The 25,239-nt window shown below is 44.5% G+C and overlaps 1 protein-coding gene across 3 annotated transcripts in view; it reads left to right on the forward strand.

Moving 5' to 3' along the window:
- The window catches only part of pdxdc1 (pyridoxal-dependent decarboxylase domain containing 1), a 68,959-nt gene that overhangs the window by 11,371 nt on the left and 32,349 nt on the right, over window positions 1-25,239 (forward strand). For 2 of the 3 annotated variants that reach the window (XR_009770710.1, XM_061711875.1), the window contains exons 1-9: window positions 7-36; window positions 471-620; window positions 1,084-1,273; window positions 4,316-4,384; window positions 4,469-4,547; window positions 4,636-4,720; window positions 13,461-13,509; window positions 13,637-13,738; window positions 14,687-14,812. Coding sequence is in view for 2 of the 3 variants with exons in the window: in XM_061711875.1 (XP_061567859.1) it covers window positions 475-620; window positions 1,084-1,273; window positions 4,316-4,384; window positions 4,469-4,547; window positions 4,636-4,720; window positions 13,461-13,509; window positions 13,637-13,738; window positions 14,687-14,812 (846 nt within the window). In the remaining variant the exon portion in view is untranslated. Of the gene's footprint in view, window positions 1-6; window positions 37-470; window positions 621-1,083; window positions 1,274-4,315; window positions 4,385-4,468; window positions 4,548-4,635; window positions 4,721-13,460; window positions 13,510-13,636; window positions 13,739-14,686; window positions 14,813-25,239 lie in introns of those variants that run through there. The other variant, XM_061711876.1, reaches the window with a different exon arrangement.

The following is a 25,239-nucleotide window of genomic DNA, read 5'->3' on the forward strand; positions in this document are numbered from 1 at the left end:
ACATGACGAGGAGGAAGAAGACAAGCCCAGCCAGCTGTGAGTACACGTCACATGTGCCCTTTGAGTGTCGCAATTGTATCATTTGTTTCAAACTAAACTCATTGTAATTCTGATTTGTTAAAGATCTTTGTAATTGTCAGTCGATATGATTTCTAATTGTAAAACCTTGGGGTTGTGAAAGCGTTGGCTTCAGGTGTGTTGGACCAGCATAGCATTACTCAGGTTCCATCACAAGCAGAAGGTTGGGGCCCTTCTGTGTGCTCTGGATTCTTCTCTTCGTCCTAAGACCTGCATGTTAACTTAAATGTGGATTATTGCTACGATTCTCTACAGGACTGTCAAGCCTGTTACACATTTTCTGTTTGTTTAATGGGGAGTTGAAGAGAACCCACTTTTAGACTGATCGAGAAGGAGAAATGAAACATTCCCAGTATGAAGTGTGTTATGAAACTGCTGTTTGTTGTCTCCAGTCGGATGCAGAATGTGGGTGAACAAGGTCAAATGGCACTGCTGGGTCCCAGCCTTGCGGCCTACATCTCAGTGCTGGATAGACAGCGACTCCGTAAACTAACCACTCGGATTCTCTCAGACACCATGCTGTGGCTCTGCCGACTCTTCAGGTACGCCCTGATGTGCATCTGCCGTGTCCTACTGGGATCTACATGATTACATCATAAAACATCATAAAAGCATGGAAGCACATTTCTCATTACAGTCTCCATGACATTAACATGTGCTCATTTTTTGCAGCCATAAACAGAATATGTCAAAATATAGCTTTAGAGCTCAAATTGCTTTGCCTGAGACGGTGAAGAACTTCCTTGCGTGTTACACGTGTTACTCGTGTTACTCCTTGATCCCCACAAAACGACAAAAACTGCTCAAAACGTGCAGCTTTTTGACAGGGGGTTTTGAGGGTCAATGAGACCAGATAGCATGTTGAATCATTATGATAACCAGTTAAAGAGAATTTTAGTTTAGATTGTAAAATGCTAAGTAAATTAGAATGAACTTGTGAGGCTGAACGACGTTCACTCCACACTCAGTTATCCTGCCCTTTCTATTCACTTGTCTTCCTCACAGGTATGAGAATGGATCGGCCTACTTCCACGAGTATGACAGCGAAGGCCTGGTGAAGGTCTGTCGCCTGGTCATCAACGGCCGCTACGAAGATTACGCTACTGAAGGCTACACAGTTCTGAGCTCCAAACAGCCAGTCATCTACCAGAGCGCTTCCTGCAGGTCCTGTCTGGGTCAGCACCTCTGCAGCCAGGTAGGAAGGTTAAAACACACACACACACACACACACACACACACACACACACACACCAGACTGTAAACTGGAAAGATTAAAGCTGTAATGAGTGATTGCAGACCATGTCATTTGCTATGTACAGTGGATATAAAACGTTTTTTTTTTAATTTTAAGGTAGAAAGAACAACTACATGAATGTCAGAATCATCATATTTAATGGCATCTTCTAACAAACAAAAATCCAAGGAAGAGAAAAGAAATATTTAATAGTTATTGAGATTTTACATTAAAAACAACAACCTGGCTGCAGAAGTGTGAGCACCCTTTCATAAGCGATGATCTAACTGTCCTCAGATGTGTCCAGCCACAGGCACTAGGAGGCGTGTGCAGAAATACCAAACATCTATCGTCAACAAAAGTGATTCTGATTGAAACCAAACTAAAGTTGCAGCTGGGAAGGGTGTTTATTTTTTTTTTAAATATTTTTATCCAGATTTTTTTTCTTCCCCATTTTACCACCCAGTGCTCCTGAGCATTGCTCTCTCTACCAACCCCGGTAGGTTCTACACTGAGCTCAGGTCTCCTCCTTAACCTGAGGAGTGAGCAGCATCTTTTCACCAGACAGGGTGGGGTTTCTCTGGCCGGACGTAGCGTGTGGAAGGATCACGTTATTCCGGCCGGATCCTCCCACCCCATCTGGTCCCCGGTTGGCCAGAGGGGGCAGTAGAGTCCAGGACTGTTTTTATGAGGGTGCTACCAAGGGAACACGGGGAGAACATGCAAACTCGACACAGAAAGATCCTTTCCAACCCCACCCAGGGTGCTGAAGTCATGGGGGAACTAACTTCAGCGCCCACAGCGTCCCCGGCAGGAATTGAACCCAGGACCTTCTTGCTGTGAGACGGCTGCACTACCCGCTGCGCCACCGTGTCCCTTGGGAAGGGTATTTTTGTCATATTTGGTGAGGGTAGCCATGTTTTCTGATAATATTATATAAACTAGATCATTTGAAAAACAAATCTGCTCCTTTGGATCCACCTGTAGCATGGGGGTGTGTTTACAGACTGTCAATCACACACAACCCCGGTCAGAGCCACGCTCCTCCAGCGCTACGCCTCCAGTAAACACCCTTACGCCACTGCTTAGCAAAGATTAGATGTGAAGCAGTTCTACAAGGTTTATCATTTAAGACACTCGTCTACCTCCATTGGTTATACCATTGATTTATTCTCAGGTGTCGGTTCTCTGATTCCTTGGGTTTCTGTAGTAACTTAACTTAGTTGTGTTCACACACTCCAGCTCAGGTGCATGTCCTCTCCTGGATGGGAGGGGAGAGGGAGACCGTTCTGTAGTTCAGCAGAGAGGTTGGGAGGGGTATGAATGTCATATTCCTTCACATTTTCTGGCTAGTTACTGGATTTTTGGGAAGTTCCCGAATGCATCTTTAAAGTCAGCTGTTGCTGTATTATTTGCTTACAGTACATGTTTTGGGTTGCACAACAAAGAGTTACTGAAGAAACTGCAACGATTAAGTGTTGGAATGAACCAGTCCGGAAACGGTTGTAGAAGACTGCAAGAAACTGCAAGGCCGAACCAATTCCACACTATTGACTTTCTTTTCTTGCCCTTTTTTTATCAACAACATTTTCACTTTCTTTTGCAAACGCCGACATGCTTACAAAGGGGCGGGCAGCGCTCCAGCGTGCTCACAGCTTCTCGGGAGGGGAGGGGGAGGAGGACTACGGTAGCCGAGAGACGCACAGCCCAGCAGCATGCGAGAGGAAAATCGATTTTCCGATTTTCCTTTTTTTAACATCGTCTTTATTAATAAACCCGATTTAGATTTAAAATCGATTAATCGCACAGCCCTACACTGAACATACCATGAACCACTGTCAAAGCCATCGTCAATAAGCAGAGAAAATGGGACATTCTAGAGGAATGACCATGGTGTGGATAAACCTCCCAAAATGGACGAGAAAATGAGGAGACACAGTCCAGGGTAGGCTGCAGGGTACTGTGCAGGGGAGGCTGCAGGGGAGGCTGCAGGTCAGGCTGCAGGGGAGGCTGCAGGTCAGGCTGCAGGTCAGGCTGCAGGGGAGGCTGCAGGGGAGGCTGCAGGGGAGGCTGCAGGTCAGGCTGCAGGGGAGGCTGCAGGGTAGGGCTGCAGGGTAGGGCTGCAGGGTAGGGCTGCAGGGTAGGGCTGCAGGGTAGGGCTGCAGGGTAGGCTGCGGGGTAGGGCTGCAGGGTAGGCTGCGGGGTAGGGCTGCAGGGTAGGCTGCAGGGTACGCTGCAGGGCAGGCTGCAGGGCAGGCTGCGGGGTAGGGCTGCAGGGTAGGCTGCAGGGTACGCTGCAGGGCAGGCTGCAGGGTAGGCTGCAGGGTAGGCTGCAGCCTACAATAACCCCAACAATAATCTTCTTGTGGCCCAAGACCCCAATGAGTTCCACAGATTCCACCTCAACCATAGATTTAATAGTAAGGTCTTAATTTGAATTCATAATCGTCATGGATAAAAAGTGACACACCCCCTCCAGGTCTATTCCCTCTTACTTGATGAACTGCGTTGTATTTAGGCACTTTAAAGATTTCTCTGGTAATCTCAGTGAGCCATGTTTCTGATAAAGCAAGAACCGCAAATTTGTGATTGAATAAAGATAAATAGTGAATAAATTTATCATAATTGCTGGGGAGACTTCTTATATTTAAATGAAAAGCAGAAAATATATTTGGAGGTAAAGTATCACACAAATTATTAAATTGGGATTCATCATAAAATTTACAAAAATTCGAGGCATTAAAAGATGAAAAAAAATTCAGATCAGGATCAAGATTTGCATTATATATGCATTACCTTTAACCTTCCATCAAGGATGCATGAACAACGGTTCAGTTTATGACTCTTTGTGACTTTGTGGTCAGATTATTCTCTTCTTTCCCGGACAACTGTTAATGTGTGACGGCTGTTGTACAAGTTTATCCCTGATTACACAGTCTGCCCCATCTGTCAAAGAGTTGCATAATACAAAGTGACATTTCATGTCGGTCTCTTTGTTATTAGCTTGGCTTGCCTCTCTCCAGTTTGTGCACGGTGCCATGCAACACCATCTTTGGATCCCAGCACCAAATGGTAGGAGAATACAAACAAATCAAACGTGCATAAAGCAAAAATAAAATGGAAAATGTTGACACAAACATTGTTTATTGCTGTCAGGATGTTGCCCTGTTGGAAAAACTGATCAAAGAAGATACGGAAGCCGGGAAGCTTCCTTTGCTGTTGATAGCTAATGCAGGTAATGGACAGTCAGAGTTAACTATGTATGCATGTAGTATTGCAAGATGAGGTTTTTTTTTTAATTCTCTCTTTTTCTTCCTCCTCAGGTACTCCTGGAGCAGGCCACACAGACAAGCTGAGTCGCCTAAGAGACGTGTGTGATCAGTACAACCTATGGCTTCATGTGGAAGGGTGTGTAAGCCCACGATGCTCATGTGATGTGTGTGTGTGGGAGGGAAGAACAGTTGCCACATGCTTCACACAGCAGCCTGCTCTGAGCTCATTTTTGAAACCTAAAGGCTGAATTCTGGTTCTGTGTTAAATCAACGCAGAGCCTACGCCGTAGGGTACGCGGCTATGTGGGAGTCTCTCCGTAGCCTACGCCGTAGCCTGACCTGCACCTCCCAAAAAAATGTAACTACGTGTCGAGGTGATGCAGACCCAACGCAGACCGGGCTGTGATTGGTTTGCTTGGTAGCAACGCATTTCCGGTTCCGGTTCGTGAAGATTAGTGAACTTTCAGCGCTCTTTTCTTCGTGTGTGATTGTTTTGGTTTTTTGCACAATAGTTGTCCTTATCTCTTTTTTTTTATTGTTTTATTGTTTATTCGGATCCCCATTAGCTCTTGCCTTGGCAAGAGCTAGTCTTCCTGTGGTCCAGCAAGGACAAACATTCCAAAACATATTACTCTACAATCGTCCTTTAACCAAAAAACAATAATTAGAAATTAAGAAGCTAAAATAAAAATAAAATAATATAAAATAAACAGCAGTAGAACTCAATACAATTACTTTGTAAAACTAAACCAAAATCACAACATCACATCACAACACTTTGCCTCTGAACAGTTTTGTTCAGCATGTTTTAGTACAGTAGTTCAGTTGCATTAGACTCAAAACCTTGCAAAATAGTACACTACATCAGATGTTCCTTTAGCTTTCTTTTAAAGGTGATTTTTGTTTGTATACTAGTTATGCTGTTAGGCAATGCGTTCCATCCCATTATCGCTCTATAACTAATAGAATTTTTAAAAATATTTGTTCTTGGTTTGAGGGTAACAACTGGCTTGTCTAGTCCTATGGCTATGCACATCTCTTACATATCCTACCTGGTCAAAGAAATACTGGGGTTTTTTGTCAATTAAAACATTTCTGAAAAAAGAGAGAATACGAGAGTGTAATCTATTCTCAACAGTAAGCCATGATAAATCTCTTTGATTCGCTGTGACCGGAAAAACCGGAAGCTAAACAAAGTATCAATTAAAGCTGCAAGCAGCGATGAACGGGCCCTCGCACTCACAGCCACCGCCCCCATAAGCATATCAGAAATGACACCACCCACGACTTTCTATGTCAAACGATTCAAAAGTTATGGCAGAGAAAGGTATTCTAGGGGGCGCTGTTGAGCCGTTAGGCCACGCCCATTAATGCAAACCATGAAATATCAAATTTATCGCCAGGCCTGGCTTGCATGCAAAATTTGGTGACTTTTGGGGAACTATCAAATATGGACCAATCAGATGAAGGGGGGGCACGCTTTTTGGCGTCTAGCGTCGCCACGGTAACGCTTTTGACTTAGAAAAGTAATGCGTCTTGTCGCAGGATGGAGACGCACATTTTGAGGTATAACACACCTGGGTGCACGTTACGGTTCGGGCCATATTAACTGCCGAAGAAATGGCATAAATTGCGCCAAAATTACACGATTAATTCAAAATGGCCGACTTTCTGTTCGGTTTCGGCCATGGCGCCAAGAGACATTTCTTTAAGTTGTGACATGATACAGGTGTGCACCGATTTTTCGGGCATGTACGTCAAACCGTATTGTGGGGCTTGAGGAACAAAGTTTTCTAGGGGGCGCTGTTGAGCCATTTTGCCACGCCCATTAATGCAAACCATGAAATATCAAATTTATTGCCAGGCCTGTGTTGTGCAACTCAGGTAGCTTGGCTGTCCAGTTATCGAAGGTTATTAATAATCTTATTAATAATTATTAATAATTAATAAAGTAGACTATTTATCAAATTGAATGACCAAAATGATAAATAAAATCCTCGGGGCACCACCCTGTTCCTTAAGCAGGGAAATGATAACTTTTACAGCAGAATATCAGTCTCAGAAATTAAGGTTTATGCCTAGTATACAGTAATTGAAGGGTGAGATTCGAGCACTAGGCTCTGTCAAACAAATCAATTGTGACCAAACTGCATGAAACAACAGAAACCACTCATTCAAAATCAATCAGGATTTATTTACATACAGGTGTCAAAAGATGATAAACGCAACACCCCAAATAAACCTGATGGCACACTACTTATTAAAAAACCATTAATTAACTAGAAAAACATCAATAGAAATGAAATGAAAGTTAAATGCACGGAATGAAAAATAAATCAAAGCAATAATAATAAAGATGATAAAAACACAATAATGATAACGTACAGTAATACGCATACAGTAATCTCATTAAACATAAATTCAGCTTAACACCGTTCTAACTGACTGATCGCCCAAACACAGCCTCACGTCTCCTCTGGATTCTGGATCTGAGCTGCGGGTTCTGTCGGGGGTTCCAGTCCGATGCGGCCTTGTTTCTCTCGGCTTTCAGTCCCAGCAGTCTCTCGTCTCTCTCTCTTCTCCTTCGGCTCTGAAATAAAAAGACAGGGGTGCAGCGTGCAGCAGCCGGGCGATCCCGCCCTGGTCAACGGAGCCTAACACGGCGTCTCGGTGCGCGCGGGGTCTCGTCCACTCGTCAGACGTGCGGGCTCCCGTCCGGGCTGATGAGCGCGTGGGCCTCACTGACACAGGTGGCTGGGTGCTCCTCGGGCTGAGCTGGCAGGCTGACCGGAGGATCAGGCCCTCCTCGGGAGAGAACTTAGAGCGGAGAGAGAAATTAGAAAGGAGAGAAAGTGGGGAGCGCAGTGCGCTCCGTGGTAACGGGTCTTACGCTCCGCCGGACACTCCAGGCTCGAAGCGCCCCCCCCCCCCCGTCTCGTCGCAGCGCTCAGGAATAAATGGGTAGATGCGGCCGCGGCTGCCTCGGTCGGCAGGCACGTCTTGTCCGGTCCGCTGGCTGAGGGAGAGAGCGAGCACTGGGCAGGAAGGGGGCTTTGAGTTCCGCGGGCTGCGTGACGTCACCAGCCCGCGGCCAGTGATTGGGTGCTCCCCGCTTTTGGGCTTGGGGGCGGTTTTACTGTGAGGGACAGTCCCCCCCCTTCAGGACCCTCCACTGGTTTCCTGGGGGCTCCACTGCGTCTGAACCCCCCTGGTGTCGTAACCCCAGGGAGTCTGTTCCTGGTCCCTTTGCGTTGTCTTTTCCTTTGTTCCTCCAGGTCTGGCAGGAACCCTGCTGGGTTTGTGGGGGCTATACTGCGTCTGACCCCCCTCCCAGGTGTCGTAAACCCCCGGGGAGTCTGTTCTCTGGTCTGGAGTCATGCAGTCATAAAACTCTGGCCCCAGGACGAAACCAAAGTCTTGCTTTCACTTGGAATTCATAATCCTGAAATGTTCATATACATTTATAACAGTCCACATGATCACTGGGTGTGGTCCAACACCTGGCTTGTGTGTAAATTTTGGTGACTTATGGGGTACGTTTAGGGGGAAAAAAGGCCCTCCTTTCGTCAGAAGAAAGAATAAAGAATAATAAAAATTCCTACAGATACAATAGGGCCTTCGCACTGTAAGTGCTCGGGCCCTAACTAGTGCTCTGGCGGGGTTTTGCACCGCGACAAAATGGAGTGACGGAGAAGTCCGAAGGTTCACGACGGCGTCACGGCAACGGCATAGGCTCGGCGTTGGTTTAATGCAGAACCTTGAATCAGGCTTACAGTTTTTGCCCGTTGCTTGAACACATTTTGCAAAATTTAGCTCATTGTGCCAAAACTCTACACACAAGTAAGCATGACACAACACTGGGAAATATACCATTCACATCTTGGTCAAATTGAAACTCTACTATCACTGCCTAAACTCTGCTATCAAAACCTAAAAATACTTGGTCAAAATGTAACTCTGATGACAAAATGACACACACTTGTATCATATGCATACACTTTCAGATCAGGGAGAACACACTGGTCTACTTTATATAAAACACTGCAGTCTTTGATTTAGTTTTTTTATTTTTGTTTATTCAGCAGGCACATTTTCAAGCAACCAAAAAAAACCAAACCAAATAGGCCTACTCAATGTTGTACATAGTACTGTAACGTGAACTAAAAAAAAAAAAATAGCAAGTATTTTCTGTCGTAGCTGGTGGAGACGGATGGCATTGTCTGCCCTCACTAGGTCCACAACGGCAAGTTCCTGCTGTTGTGTGAACAGGCGTTGGCGTCCTCCCCCAGAAGGTTTTCTAATCATTCTAGAGAAATACATACAACCACAAATTGTCATCAGTTTGATTCTTTTTCTTACAGTACTTCACTGTATATACTGTATCATCCACTGTACTGAACTCTGCAATACCCTGTACATGTGATCTGGTAATGTGATATACTAGAGTGCTGTAAATACCATCTGAGTAAAAGGTAGAGAGGGGAAGACATACCTGTTTTCCAGTCTGAATGTTCTTATAGTATTATAGATGCCACTGTGTGAGGTGCGGGTGGACTCTCTGCCCAGCTTCTCTCATTGTCAGGCCATGATTTATAACATGATCCACCAAACTTGCCCTTATATCGTCAGATATGGAGGTCCGTGCATTGCCTCTTCGACCTTGTCCTTGCCCTCCTTGTCGTCCTCTTCCTCGTCCTCTTGCTCTCCTTCCATCCATGCTTGCAAAGTTCTTGAAATGGCTAAACCGAGGCCTTTTTGTAGCTGGCTGATTGGTGTTACGTTTAGCAAGCAGGTGCCTTCAGGTGTGTATTTGAATGGTTGCAATTAACCGATGTGTTTTGTATTTTGGAAACATGTGTTCCAAATGGCACCCTGAGATTTCATTTGTGAACAACGTGTATTATGTATGAAATAGAGTCTAGTATGCAGGACCAAGTGTGTTGCGTAAAGGACTAAGTGTGTTGCAGAATTGCAACTAGAGTGCAAAGCAGCGCTTTGGTTTAAGGCAGGGGTTCTTAACCTTTCTGACCTCGAGGCCCAATTTTTTCAGTACAGAGCGGCCCAGGGCCCAAGCAAAAACCTTGTCAAATAAAATGATCATCACGGAAACATGTCAATGTTAACATGCACACGTAAAGCTTGATTTATACTAGGACAAATCAATCAGTTCAGGCTTATTAATAAAAAAATGATGATATGAATGATGAAATGAATAAAAAAAGATCAATAATTAGATTTTACTTAAATAAAAAAGGAAGGACTCAGAATAAAAAATATATATACATATAAATTAATCAATGGATGGCAGTAGAGTGGGTCGTCCAATGATCGGAAGGTCGGCAGTTCGAATCCCGCTCCGTCCAAATGGCTGTCGTAGTGTCCTTGGGCAAGACACCTTACCCACCTTGCCCCGTGTGAATGTGTTTGAATGTTTGGTGGTGGTCGGAAGGGCCGACTGACGCTTCTGTCAGTCTGCAGGTCAGCTGTGGCTACAAACGTAGCTACCACCACCAGTGAGAATGTGTAAGAATGAATAATGGTCTCTGTAAAAAGCGCTCTGGGTGCCTTGAAGGGCGCTATATAAAACCAAGCCATTATTATTAATAAAAAGTCAAATAATTACATTCAAAATAATGTTTTTAAATTAAATAAACTGTAAATAAAATTGAAATAAAGTGCAAATGAAACTATATTTGTGCATAGCAGAACCAGAAAATACTTTATTTTCTTTCATATACAAATTAAAAAAAAAAATACAATTTCCTTTTTATCTGCAGCTCTTAATGAGACACTTGGGCCTCTGAGACACAACCAGGTCCAGTCTGGGTGGAATGGGGGAAAGGCTCACTCTCAGAGTAGCATGCAGCGTTGCTCCGAGTCTGTTTCGGGCTTTGGGCTTAGTTGTGGCCACGATGGAGAATATAAAATAAAGGATCACGCCGCGCTCGCTCTCCCCGTTGCTGGGCGCAAACCAAGTAATCGATCCCTGATACTGGCGGATTTAAACCTATTTTGTGCAAAATAAAGGATCTTCTCCGTAAATACAGGCCTTAATAGTACACGTGCAGCTAGATGAGTGTCCGAGGTAAATGGAACGTGCCGCGGCATTATTCTCCTCTTTTATAGAGCTCCCCCGTCTTCTTCCTCTTGGTTCCCTCCTCCACCGGCTGGCAGTCAGTAACAACTGACTAATGCATTAGCGCCACCACATGGTCGGGATGCAGTCGCGCGGCCCCCGCGGCCCAAACGTACAAAACAGAATTTTTTTTGCGGCCCACTAGGGGGCGCTCGCGGCCCAAGTGTGGGCCGCGGCCCTATGGTTAAGAATCACTGGTTTAAGGTATGGATACATGTGTTTGAGGTATGGTAACAAAAGTTTCAAGTTGTGTTACTTTAGTTTAAGCATGGGTCTATAGTGTTCAAGCAACGGGCAAAAACTGTAATAGACCTGTAGACAGCACAACCACATGCTCAGTTCAGTTGGGTTGTGACTTTCAGCTTGTCCCAGTTAGCTTTTACGCTGCACAACAAACCAAACCTATTGACTGATATTCCCTTCTTGCCCCTGCATCAAGAATTACTGAAGGAGAAGACGAGACAAACAGGCAAGAAACCTTGCCTGTCTATTGGTTCTCACAGGTTCTCACTGTTTTTGTCTGCCCCCTGCGTCTTCAGAGTTCTCCTGCTCATTTTCCCCTAACAAGCTGGACTTTCTGAGCAAACACACAACGCTGGTGTGAATGCACACCCAGACTTTACAGAGTTTAGATGACCACTCTGGGACAACTCTCTTAATTGGCTCCATGACAGTTTTTCCCCCCACTCCATAAGACTTTTAAATAAACAGTACTCATTTCCTGTCTACCCTCGACAACCACTGCCTACAGTAGAGTTTTTAGTGTTTTAATTGTTTTTATTGTTTGCTTTGAGCCAGTGGCAACGGAATTTCGTTCCACTTGTACTTGGTCTTTTGGTATGACAATAAATTGAACCTTGAACCTTAATTAGCCGTTAAAGCAGGAGAAAAAGAACAACTACACTTTCAGCAGCCCAACGGTCAGTCCAGTCTTCGTTTCAATTAAAAATAATGTAATTTGCTTCATGTAAAAAGTCTGTGACAAATCCAAATCAATTTTGATCTGTCAGATTTTTTTTCTTCCATCAGTAGGAGTGTGCACAACCAGGACTATTGAGCCGGCATCTCGGAAACATGCAGTCTTTTCATCATTGTTATTGAATAATGCCTGAAGTAACACATATTTGTGGACGGCCTGTCAATTCTACTGGTTGTCAAGAATCAATACATAAAAAAAAAAAAAAAGAATCAATACATTTGTAAGTACCAGAATCAATGAAGCCATTCCTGAGATATGTCCTGGCGGACCACCCACAGCTAACTGTTAAAGGAGACCTATTATGGCATCTAATACCTATTTTAAACAGGCCTTGAATGTCTTTAAAAACGAGCTTTTGATTGGAATCAAAAGCTTGAAATTTGAAATTAGGAATTCAGCCTCTAAACCATGTCTTTATCTTCCCATTCTCTAACCTCATTATCTATGCAGGATTCTGAGTGGGCGGGGCTATGATAATGAGGCTCTGTGCTGATTGGCTGCCTGAATGACGCGATACACCGCTACGGAAAAGTGGTGAAAGCTCCGGCCAGCGGAGTTACACCGTGTCCTTACTGAATGCGATGCGAGCGAGCGTCAGCGACAAAATCAATTCCATTACTTTATTTTCTATTGGACTGTCCTAACTGGCCGCAGCGACGCGCCGTTTTGAGCTGAACATTTGTCGGACGCCCTGCTTCTATTTTCTTCCTGTCGCTCGCGTTGAAAGCCGGTTGAAAGCGCTGTAGGAAACGGTCACGGATGAGGAACGGCTGATCCAGTTAGTTGAAATGAGAAGTTATCTCTATGATTCCTCCTCATTTCACTACAAAAACCTCAATAAAGATGCAGCTGCTGGAGGGAGATGGACAGAGAGCGTCCGATGTCACGCAGTGCGACGCGATAGTCAGACGCTCTCATGCAGTTACACGGTTTTATAGTTGTGGGCGTGGTTTGCATTTTGGTTACGTAACGACGGGAGCAGAACCTGAACGGCTCGTAGAAGTCACATGACACTAGCCGGCTCATCTGGGCGGCTGTACAGACACTGCAGAATTTGGTTGTTTCCTCCTTCTCTGAGTTGGCAGGCTGAGTGGAGACCACTTTATATATGTTAAAGTAAGAAAAAACCTGTTTTTCATAATAGGTCCCCTTTAAGCTGCAGATTCATATATGAAGGGGAGAGAGCGAGTTTTATAGTTTGGTTCCTGGAAGTCCTCACAGTTATGCCTAAAAAGTCCACCAAATCGTGACTCTTCTCAGGACTCTGTCACACAGTATTAGTATCTGTGATGTTATAGAATGAGTATTTGGCTTGTTTAGGTTTTCATTCCAGAAAATCCAATGAGGTACACACTTGAAAAGGGACATTTTTGTGAAACACAAACACTCAAGTAATATGTACATATACTTAATTACTAATATCTGCTGCAATATGTTATAGTTTCCTCAGGAGTTACTGAGATGCATCATTTTTTGTGGGGTTGGCCATTACTGAGCAGGAAGCAGACCTAGCTTGGAGGGGACTCTGAAATCCACGCTACAATAAAACTGTATTTGGTGTGCTGCAGTGGAGAGGCATGTAAATGCAGGCTTACACCAAGTACATGGTTCGGGCTATACTTGCCAAATCACATCTTCATTTGTCTATCTCTCGGCTGGGAAGCAGAATAGTATTTATATCTTACAGATTATATGTACTTTATCTTTGTAACTATGACGGAATTATGAATGTCATGTTTTATGATGTGCTGCCTCTTTCAGGGTCAACCTTGCGACCTTGGTCCTGGATCAGGTCAGCTCTTCTATAAAGGTAATCTGGCGCACATTTGAGTCACACCAGACAATTTCTGAGACATTGCTCACCTCATTTTGATAAACAAAACAAAAAACTCCTCCTGTAAAGTATTTCTCTTGTCATGTGGATGTATCTCCGTCAGGCAGCCACCAGAAGTGACAGTATGACGCTGGCCCTGGGTCAGTGGCTGGGCCTGCCTGCTGTCACCTCCGTCACCCTCTACAGACACGAGGACCCCGCACTGGTTGGTTCACATATCATTTTCACACACGCATTGTTTTATGATTCGGTTACTCTGATCTCAAGACCCGTCTTAGGCTATCTACACACCAGACAAGGTCCGGTTTGAAGGTCATCAGAACCAGTAATCAGATGTCTGGTGTCAATAACATTCATTTAATGTTTTAATCTTTAAAGGGGACCTATTATGAAAAACAGGTTTTCTCTTGCTTTAACATATATAAAGTGGTCTCCCCTCAGCCTGCCAACTCAGAGAAGGAGGAAAGCAACCAAATTCTGCAGTGTCTGTACAGCCGCCCGGATGAGCCGTCCAGTGTGATGTGGATCTACGAGACAATAAGATTCTGCTCCCTTTCATTACGTAATGAAAATGCGATTTACATCGGTTGGTCTCTGATGCGTGAAACCACGCCCACAACTAACTCCGCCGGCTGGAGCTTCCGACATTTTCTACGTGTCATTCAGGCAGCCAATCAGCACAGAGCCTCATTATCATAGCCCCGCCCACTCAGAATCCCACATAGATAATGAGGTTAGAGAATGGGAAGATAAAGACATGGCTCAGAGGCTGAATTTCTAATTTATTTAGCAAAAACAATCAAAAGCTTGTTTTTAAGACATTCAAGGCCTGTTTAAAATAGGTATTAGAGGTCCCCTTTAACATGGTTCTGGTCACAGGGCTTTCTCAATGTTGTAAAATTCTCTCTTCTAACTGAAAATATCAGTCATCAGTGACAGCAAGCAGACCAGGTCTCTGACCTCCTGTCAGGGGAACTGAAGGAAATGTAAAGAAAGAAAAGAAGCTAGTGGAACTAGGCCAAAGACATGAGTGCATGCGCCACCAGAGTAGCAATGCATTCCTGTCCTGAAGTTTCTCTGTGCTCTTTGTGCATGATTCTCTCTGTCCTCATTACTGTGTGTTAGTCTGCCTCAGCTGTTTTTGTCCTCCCAGTCCCTGGCAGCAGGTCTGACCTCCAGCCAGCCCGCGGAGAAGCTCCGGGCCTTGCCCCTCTGGCTGTCCCTGCAGCACCTCGGCCACAACGGAATAGTGCAGAAGATCAGACACGCCACAGCTCTGGTTAGTATCACTATGAACACTCATTCTACATACAGTATTACTCATCTGAATCAATGAATTTATTTCTCATATGATTGATTGACAGTTGGCTCAGCCATTAGTTAGCTACTATCACTTCCTCATCCGGAATCGTCATGCGATCGCGCTTAGCGGAGCAAAGATCAGTTTGTACTCCAGCTTCAGCTAAACGCAACAATAACTTTGTTACATCCACACTGAATGAAAATGTTAAATGGTATATTCTGCTGTAAACATCTGCCGGCAGATGTGTGGGGATGGGATGAAGGAGCTGGTAGCCAAAGCTAACTTTGATTGACATACACTCTGCATGTTCCCATCCACTTGCTGGGCAACGTGGCTGCATTCAGTACACACAAAGATGAACTGCTCTTCACAAACCAAGGGCTCACGTGACTTGAACAGCTCAAATAACACAAAATTCAATTTTTTTTCCTTTTCTTTTCTCCATACATCAGACCAGAATCACTTTGGTATATGGACCTAAAGTGGATACACGTCTAATTAGGGCCCGAGCACTGAAAGTGCGAGGACCCTATTGTATCTGTGATGTTTATTAGGGCCCGAGCACCTTCAGTGCGAAGGCCCTATTGTATCTGTAGGAATTCTTCGCGTTATTAGGGCCCGAGCACCTTCAGTGCGAAGGCCCTATTGTATTTGTAGGAATTCTTCGTATTATTATTAGGGCCCGAGCACCTTCAGTGCGAAGGCCCTATTGTATCTGTAGGAATTTTTATTATTATTATTATTATTAATCTTCTGATTATTCTTCTGATTGGTTGTCCCTTTTTTCTGCTATAACTTTTGAATGGTTTGACATAGGAAGTCGTGGGTGGTGTCTTTTCTGATATGCTTATGGGGGGCGGTGGCCGTGAGTGCGAGGGCCCGTTCATCGCTGCTTGCAGCTTTAATTAGGGCCCGAGCACCTTCAGTGCGAAGGCCCTATTGTATCTGTAGGAATTTTTATTATTATTATTTTTTTTTTTTTTTCCTGACAAAAGGAAGGCCTTTTTGCCCCCCTAAACGTGCCCAAAAAGTCACCAAATTTTGCACCCAAGCCAGGCCTGGCGAAAAATTTGATATTTAATGGTTTGCATTAATGGGCGTGGCAAAATGGCTCAACAGCGCCCCCTTGAAAACTTTGTGCGTCAAGCCCCACTATACGGTTTGACGTACATGCACGAAAATCGGTACACACCTGTATCATGGGACAATTTAAAGAAAAGTCTCTTGGCGTCATGCCCGAAACCGAAGAGGAAGTCGGCCATTTTGAATTAATCGTGTCACTTTGGCGCAATTTATGCCATTCCTTCGGCAGTTAATTCAGCCCGAACCGTAACGTGCACCCAGGTGTGTTATACATCAAAATGTGCGTCTCCCTCCTGCAACCACACGCATTACTTTTCTCTTTCAAAAGCGTTACCGTGGCGACGCTAGACGCCAAAAGGCGCGCCCACCCTTATCTGGTTGGTTCAGACAGAAAAAACTTTGCGCCTCAAGCCCCATAATATGGTTTGACGTACATGAACGAAAATTGGTACACTCCTGTATCATGTCGCAACTAAAAGAAAAGTCTCTTGGCGCCATGGCCGAAACCGAACAGGAAGTCAGCCATTTTGAACATTCTGAATTAATCGCGTAATTTTGGAGCAATATATGCCATTCCTTCGAGAGTTAATTCAGCCCGAACCGTATCGTGAACCCAGATGTGTTATACATCAAAATGTGCGTCTCCATCCTGCGACTACACGCATTACTTTTCTCTTTTAAAAGTGTTACCGTGGCGACGCTAGACGCCAACAAGCGCACCCCCCCTTCATCTGATTGGTCCATATTTGATAGTTCCCCAAAAGGCACCAAATTTGGCATGCAAGGCAGGCCTGGCGCGAAATTTGATATTTCATGGTTTGCATTAATGGGCGTGGCAAAATGGCTCAACAGCGCCCCCCGGAAAACTTTGTGCCTCAAGCCCCACAATACGGTTTGACGTACATGCACGAAAATCGCTACACACCTGTATCATGGCACAACTTAAAGAAAAGTCTCTTGGAGCCATGGCCGAAACCGAACAGGATGTCGGCCATTTTGAATAAATTGTGTCATTTTGGCGAAATTTATGCCATTCCTTCGGCAGTTAATTCAGCCCGAACCGTAACGTGCACCCAGGTGTGTTATACATCAAAATGTGCGTCTACATCCTGCGACACCACGCATTACTTTTCTCTTTCAAAAGTGTTACCGTGGCGACGCTAGACGCCAAAAGGCGCGCCCCCCCTTCATGTGATTGGTCCATATTTGATAGTTCTCCATAAGTCCCCAAATTTTGCATGCAAGCCAGACTTGGCGATAAATTTGATATTTCATGATTTGCATTAATGGGCGTGGCCTAACGGCTCAACAGCGCCCCCTAGAATACTTTTATCTGCCATAACTTTTGAATGGTTTAACATAGGAAGTTGTGGGTGGTGTCATGGGACTCTGTAATGAGTCCTTAAGCTTCGTTGGCCTTAATTAGCCCCGCCCCTTCTTCTGATTGGTTGTCCCGATTTTCTGCTATAACATTGGAATGGTTTGACATAGAGAGTCCTGGGTGGTGTCATCAGATTCTTTATGGAGTTCTTGACCTTCATTGGCTTGAATTAGCCCCGCCCCTTCTTCTGATTGGTTGTCCCTTTTTTCTGCTATAACTTTTGAATGGTTTGACATAGGAAGTCGTGGGTGGTGTCTTTTCTGATATGCTTATGGGGGGCGGTGGCCGTGAGTGCGAGGGCCCGTTCATCGCTGCTTGCAGCTTTAATTATTATTATTTTTTTTTTTTTCCTGACAAAAGGAAGGCCTTTTTGCCCCCCTAAACGTGCCCAAAAAGTCACCAAATTTTGCACCCAAGCCAGGCCTGGCGAAAAATTTGATATTTAATGGTTTGCATTAATGGGCGTGGCAAAATGGCTCAACAGCGCCCCCTTGAAAACTTTGTGCGTCAAGCCCCACTATACGGTTTGACGTACATGCACGAAAATCGGTACACACCTGTATCATGGGACAATTTAAAGAAAAGTCTCTTGGCGTCATGCCCGAAACCGAACAGGAAGTCGGCCATTTTGAATTAATCGTGTCACTTTGGCGCAATTTATGCCATTCCTTCGGCAGTTAATTCAGCCCGAACCGTAACGTGCACCCAGGTGTGTTATACATCAAAATGTGCGTCTCCCTCCTGCAACCACACGCATTACTTTTCTCTTTCAAAAGCGTTACCGTGGCGACGCTAGACGCCAAAAAGCGCGCCCACCCTTATCTGGTTGGTTCAGACAGAAAAAACTTTGCGCCTCAAGCCCCATAATATGGTTTGACGTACATGAACGAAAATTGGTACACTCCTGTATCATGTCGCAACTAAAAGAAAAGTCTCTTGGCGCCATGACCGAAACCGAACAGGAAGTCAGCCATTTTGAACATTCTGAATTAATCGCGTAATTTTGGAGCAATTTATGCCATTCCTTCGAGAGTTGATTCAGCCCGAACCGTATCGTGAACCCAGATGTGTTATGTATAACACATCTGGGTTCATTTTGATGTATACATCAAAATGTGCGTCTCTGTCCTGCGACTACACGCATTACTTTTCTCTTTTAAAAGTGTTACCGTGGCGACGCTAGACGCCAACAAGCGCACCCCCCCTTCATCTGATTGGTCCATATTTGATAGTTCCCCAAAAGGCACCAAATTTTGCATGCTAGGCAGGCCTGGCGCTAAATTTGATATTTCATGGTTTGCATTAATGGGTGTGGCAAAATGGCTCAACAGCGCCCCCCGGAAAACTTTGTGCCTCAAGCCCCACAATACGGTTTGACCTACATGCACGAAAATCGCTACACACCTGTATCATGGCACAACTTAAGGAAAAGTCTCTTGGAGCCATGGCCGAAACCGAACAGGATGTCGGCCATTTTGAATAAATTGTGTCATTTTGGCAAAATTTATGCCATTCCTTCAGCAGTTAATTCAGCCCGAACCGTAACGTGCACCCAGGTGTGTTATACATCAAAATGTGCGTCTACATCCTGCGACACCACGCATTACTTTTCTCTTTCAAAAGTGTTACCGTGGCGACACTAGACGCCAAAAGGCGCGCCCCCCCTTCATGTGATTGGTCCATATTTGATAGTTCTCCAAAAGTCACCAAATTTTGCATGCAAGCCAGACTTGGCGATAAATTTGATATTTCATGATTTGCATTAATGGGCGTGGCCTAACGGCTCAACAGCGCCCCCTAGAATACTTTTATCTGCCATAACTTTTGAATGGTTTAACATAGGAAGTTGTGGGTGGTGTCATGGGACTCTGTAATGAGTCCTTAAGCTTCGTTGGCCTTAATTAGCCCCGCCCCTTCTTCTGATTGGTTGTCCCGATTTTCTGCTATAACATTGGAATGGTTTGACATAGAGAGTCCTGGGTGGTGTCATCAGATTCTTTATGGAGTCCTTGACCTTCATTGGCCAGAATTAGCCCCGCCCCTTCTTCTGATTGGTTGTCCCTTTTTTCTGCTATAACTTTTTAATGGTTTGACATAGGAAGTCGTGGGTGGTGTCATGGGACTCAGTAATGAGTTCTTAAGCTTCGTTGGCCTTAATTAGCCCCGCCCCTTCTTCTGATTGGTTGTCCCGATTTTCTGCTATAACTTTGGAATGGTCTGACATAGAGAGTCGTGGGTGGTGTCATCAGATTCTGTATGGAGTTCTTGACCTTCATTGGCTTGAATTAGCCCCGCCCCTTCTTCTGATTGGTTGTCCATTTTTTCTGCTATAACTTTTGAATGGTTTGACATAAGAAGTCGTGGGTGGTGTCTTTTCTGATATGCTTATGGGGGGCGGTGGCCGTGAGTGCGAGGGCCTGTTCATCGCTGCTTGCAGCTTTAATTATTAGGGCCCGAGCACCTTCAGTGCGAAGGCCCTATTGTATCTGTAGGAATTCTTCGCGTTATTATTTTTCTGACGAAAGGAGGGCCTTTTTGCCCCCCTAAACGTGCCCAAAAAGTCACCAAATTTTGCACCCAAGTCAGGCCTGGCGAAAAATTTGATATTTAATGGTTTGCATTAATGGGCGTGGCAAAATGGCTCAACAGCGCCCCCTTGAAAACTTTGTGCCTCAAGCCCCACGACACGGTTTGACGTACATGCACGAAAATCGGTACACACGTGTATCATGGGGCAACTTAAAGAAAAGTCTCTTGGGGTCATGCCCGAAACCGAACAGGATGTCGGCCATTTTGAATTAGTCGTGTCATTTTGGCGAAATTTATGCCATTCCTTCGGCAGTTAATACGGCCCGAACCGTAATGTGCCCCCAAGTGTGTTATACATCAAAACGTGCGTCTCCATCCTCCGACACCACGCATTTCTTTTCTCTTTCAAAAGTGTTACCGTGGCGACGCTAGACGCCAAAAAGCCCGCCCACCCTTCATCTGATTGGTTCCGACAGAAAAAACTTTGCGCCTCAAGCCCCATAATACGGTTTGACGTACATGAACAAAAATCTGCACACTTCTTTATCATGTCTTTACTTAAAGAAAAGTCTCCTGGCGCCATGGCCGAAACCGAACAGGAAGTCGGCCATTTTGAACATTCTTAATTAATCGCGTAATTTTGGAGCAATATATGCCATTCCTTCGAGAATTATTACGGCCCGAACCGTATCGTGAACCCAGATGTGTTTTACATCAAAATGTGCGTCTCCATCCTGCGACTACGCGCATTACTTTTCTCTTTCAAAAGTGTTACCGCGGCGACGTTAGACGCCAAAAAGCGCGCCACCCTTCATCTGATTGGACCATATTTGATAGTTCCCCAAAATTCACCAAATTTTGCATGCAAGGCAGGCCTAGCGATACATTTGATATTTCATGGTTTGTATTAAAGGGCGTGGCAAAATGGCTCAACAGCGCCCCCCGGAAAACTTTGTGCCTCAAGCCCCATAATACGGTTTGACGTACATGCACAAAAATCGGTACACACCTGTATCATGTCGCAACTTAAAGAAAAGTCTCTTGGCGCCATGGCCGAAACCGAACAGGAAGTCAGCCATTTTGAAATAATTGTGTAAATTTGGCGCAATTTATGCCATTCCTTCGGCAATTAATACGCCCCGAACCATAACGTGCACCCAGGTGTGTTATACATCAAAATGTGCGTCTCCATCTTGCGACTATGCGCATTACTTTTCTCTTTCAAAAGTGTTACCGTGACGACGCTAGACGCCAAAAAGCGCGCCTCCCCTTCATCTGATTGGTCCATATTTGATAGTTCTCCAAAAGTCACCAAATTTTGCATGCAAGATATTTCATGATATTTCATGGTTTGCATTAATGGGCGTGGCCTAACGGCTCAACAGCGCCCCCTAGAATACTTTTCTCTGCCATAACTTTGGAAAGGTTTGACATAAAGAGTCGTGGGTGGCGTCATGGGACTCGGTATTGAGTCCTTGACCATAATTGGTGAAAATTAGCCCCGCCCCTTCTTCTGATTGGTTGTCCCGATTTTCTGCTATAACTTTTGAATGGTTTGACATACAGAGTCGTGGGTGGTGTTATCAGATTCTGTATGGAATCTTTGAGCTTCTTTGGCCTTAATTAGCCCCGCCCCTTCTTCTGATTGGTTTTCCCGATTTTCTGCTATAACTTTTGAATGGTTTGACATAGAGAGTCGTGGGTGGTGTTATCAGATTCTGTATGGAGTCCTTTACCTTCATTGGCCTGAATTAGCCCTGTCCCTTCTTCTGATTGGTTGTCCCTTTTTTCTGCTATAACTTTTGAATGGTTTGAGATAGGAAGTCGTGGGTGGTGTAATTTCTGATATGCTTATGGGGGGCGGTGGCCGTGACTGCGAGGGCCCGTTCATCGCTGCTTGCAGCTTTAATTATTATGGGCATGCCAAGTAGTGGCATGACCATATTGCAATCGTCCAGAATGGCCCAAAAGGCAATGTTGCTAGCGTTTCGCTAACATGCTAAAGTCGCAAAGGTCCCACTGCGCACCAGCGGGTGTAAAGCATGACCCCACTCTGTTGTGGAAAAAAAAAATCCCCAAAAAATGAAACACGGCCGAGAAAACCTGAAAAATGAAGGCGTTAAATTAGTATCTAGAAAGGTTTCCCTTTTCTTATTATTATGGGCATGCCAAGTAATGGCATGACCATATTGCAATCGTCCAGAATGGCCCAAAGGGCAATGTTGCTAGCATTTTGCTAACAAGCTAAAGTCGCAAAAGTCCCACGTCACACCAGCGGGTGTACAGCATGACCCCGCACTGATGTGGAAAAAAAAAATCCCCAAAAACTAAAACACGTCCGAAAAAATGAGGAAAAACATGAAAATGAAGGCGATATATTGGTATACAGAAAAGTTTCCCTTTTCTTATTATTCTTATTATTCCGCACTTTTTTTCGTCCGTTAATACGGCCCGAACCGCAACGTGCACCCATGCATGGCATACATCGTTGGATGCGTGTCCATCGTGATTCGATGGGTATTACTTTTCTCAGTAATAGGGGTTACCGTGGCAACGCTAGTTGCCAAAAAGCAAAAAAAAAGGCGAAAATTCCCGCGCTTATTGCTCGGCCGAACTTTATCGTAGAGACATCGTTCAAACTTTGAAACACTCGGCCCGATAGTCTTTAAAGGACCATACAACTACATCATTCTAGTTATTACGGTTTTTGCGATATTTAACTTTCAATTTAAAAAAAAAATCTCTTTTATTTTGGACGTTTGTTGCTAGGCAACGGTTTATCGTACAGACATCATTACAACATTGACAAACCCGGGACGCTTTGTACTGCAACATATTTTAGTCTCGTCAAGCTAGCTATTACAGTTTTTGAGATATTCCACGTTGCTCATTTTGACGCTAACGGAATTTTGGACGCTTGTTGCGCGGCAACGCGATAATGTAGAGACTTTGATTCAACGTTAAAATACTCAGCTTGATGTGGACTACAACATACTGAGGTCTCATTACGCTGTCGTTTACAGCTTTTGAGATATTGAAGCCAAATTGTCCCATTCTATCCTATGGGGCTTGTTACTATGGCAAAAAAAACCAATGCATTTGTATGGGGGACCATGTGAATAAACAATCTGTTAATGCTGTCCGAACCGGAACGTGCACCCATGCATGGCATACATCGTTGGATGCGTCTCCATCGTGCCTCGATGAGCATTACTTTTCTCAGTCAAAAGTGTTACCGTGGCAACGCTAGACGCCAAAAAGAAAAAAAAAAAGGCGAAAATTCAGACGCTTATTGCTCGGTCGAACTTTATCGTAGAGACATCGTTCAAACTTTCAAACACTCGGCCCGATTGGCACTAACGGACCCTACAAGCTCATTGTGCCAATTATTAAAATTTTTGCGATATTGACCTTTAATTTTTCTTTTTTATTTCCATTTGACTTTGGACGCTTGTTGCTAGGCAACAGATTATCGTAGAGACATCGTACAAATGTCCCCTGACTCGGCACGCTGTGGACTTCAACATACTCAAATCTCATGAAGCTGGTATTTAAGGAAATTTTATGTCAAAATCCAGGCCAAATGGCCCCATTCATTCGGATGGGGTTTTGTACCATGGTGAAAAAAAAAACCTATCCGTTAACGTAGCCTGAACCAGAACGTGCACTCATGCATGGCATACATCGTTACATGCGTCTCCATCTTGCCTCGATGGGCATTACTATTCTCAGTCAAAAGCGTTACCATGGCAATGCTAGATGCCAAAAAGCGCGCCCCATTAATAACTATTGGGAGCACAGGAATGAATGAAATACAAGCGTAAAAACACCTCAAGCTGACATAGAACCACCCCGAACACAACCACTACAGCCCCAAACCAAAGCAGCGAGAGGGGGCGAATGGGCGGTAGGGCATGCCCATATCAAAATTTCCAGAAATTTTCTAGTTATTATTATTATTATTCTTATTCCGCACTTTTTTTCGTCCGTTAATGCGGCCCGAACCGCAACGTGCACCCATGCATGCCATACATCGTTGGATGCGACTCCATCTTGCCTCGATGGGCATTACTTTTCTCCGTAATAGGGGTTACCGTGGCAATGCTAGATGTCAAAAAGCAAAAAAAAAGGCAAAAGTTCCCGCGCTTATTGCTCGGCCGAACTTTATCGTAGAGACATCGTTCAAACTTTGAAACACTCGGCTCGATAGTCTTTAAAGGACCATACAACTTCATCATGCTAGTTATTACGGTTTTTGCGATATTTAACTTTCAATTTAAAAAAAAAATCACTTTTATTTTGGACGCTTGTTGCTAGGCAACGGTTTATCGTACAGACATCATTACAACATTGACCAACCCGGGACGCTTTGTACTGCAACATATTTTAGTCTCGTCATGCTTGCTATTACGGTTTTTGAGATATTCCACATTGTTCATTTTGATGCTAACGGAACTTCGGATGCTTGTTGCGCGGCAACGCGGTATCGCAGAGACTTGGTTCCAACGTTAAAAGACTCAGCTTCATGTGGACTACAACATACTGAGGTCGCATTACGCTGTCGTTTACAGCTTTTGAGATATTAAAGCCAAATTGTCCCATTCTATCCTATGGGGCTTGTTACCATGGCAACAAAAACCAATGCATTTTTATGGGGGACCATGTGAATAAACAATCTGTTAATGCTGCCCGAACCGGAATGTGCACCCATGCATGGCATATATCGTTGGATGCGTCTCCATCGTGCCTCGATGGGCATTACTTTTCTCAGTCAAAAGTGTTACCGTGGCAACGCTAGATGCCATAAAGCAAAAAAAAAGGCAAAAATTCAGACGCTTATTGCTCGGTCGAACTTTATCATAGAGACATCGTTCAAACTTTCAAACACTCGGCCCGATTGGCACTAACGGAACGTACAAGCTCATTATGCCAATTATTAAAATTTTTGCGATATTGACCTTTCATTTTTTTTTAAATTTCCATTTGACTTTGGACGCTTGTTGCTAGGTGACAGATTATCGTAGAGACATCGTACAAATGTTCCCCGACTCGGCACGCTGTGGCCGTCAACATATTCAAATTTCATGAAGCTGGGATTTAAGGAAATTTTATGTCAAAATCCAGGCCAAATGGCCCCATTCATTCGGATGGGGTTTTGTACCATGGTGAAAAAAAAAACCTATCCGTTAACGTAGCCTGAACCGGAACGTGCACCCATGCACGGCATACATCGTTAGATGCGTCTCCATCTTGCCTCGATGGGCATCACTATTCTCAGTCAAAAGCGTTACCGTGGCCACGCTAGATGCCAAAAAGCGCGCCCCATTAATAACTATTGGGAGCACAGGAATGAATGCAATACAACCGTAAACACCTCAAACTGACATAGAACCACCCTAAACACAACCAC

The sequence above is a fragment of the Cololabis saira genome, chromosome 21 (assembly GCF_033807715.1).
Source record: "Cololabis saira isolate AMF1-May2022 chromosome 21, fColSai1.1, whole genome shotgun sequence".
NCBI lineage: Eukaryota > Metazoa > Chordata > Actinopteri > Beloniformes > Belonidae > Cololabis > Cololabis saira.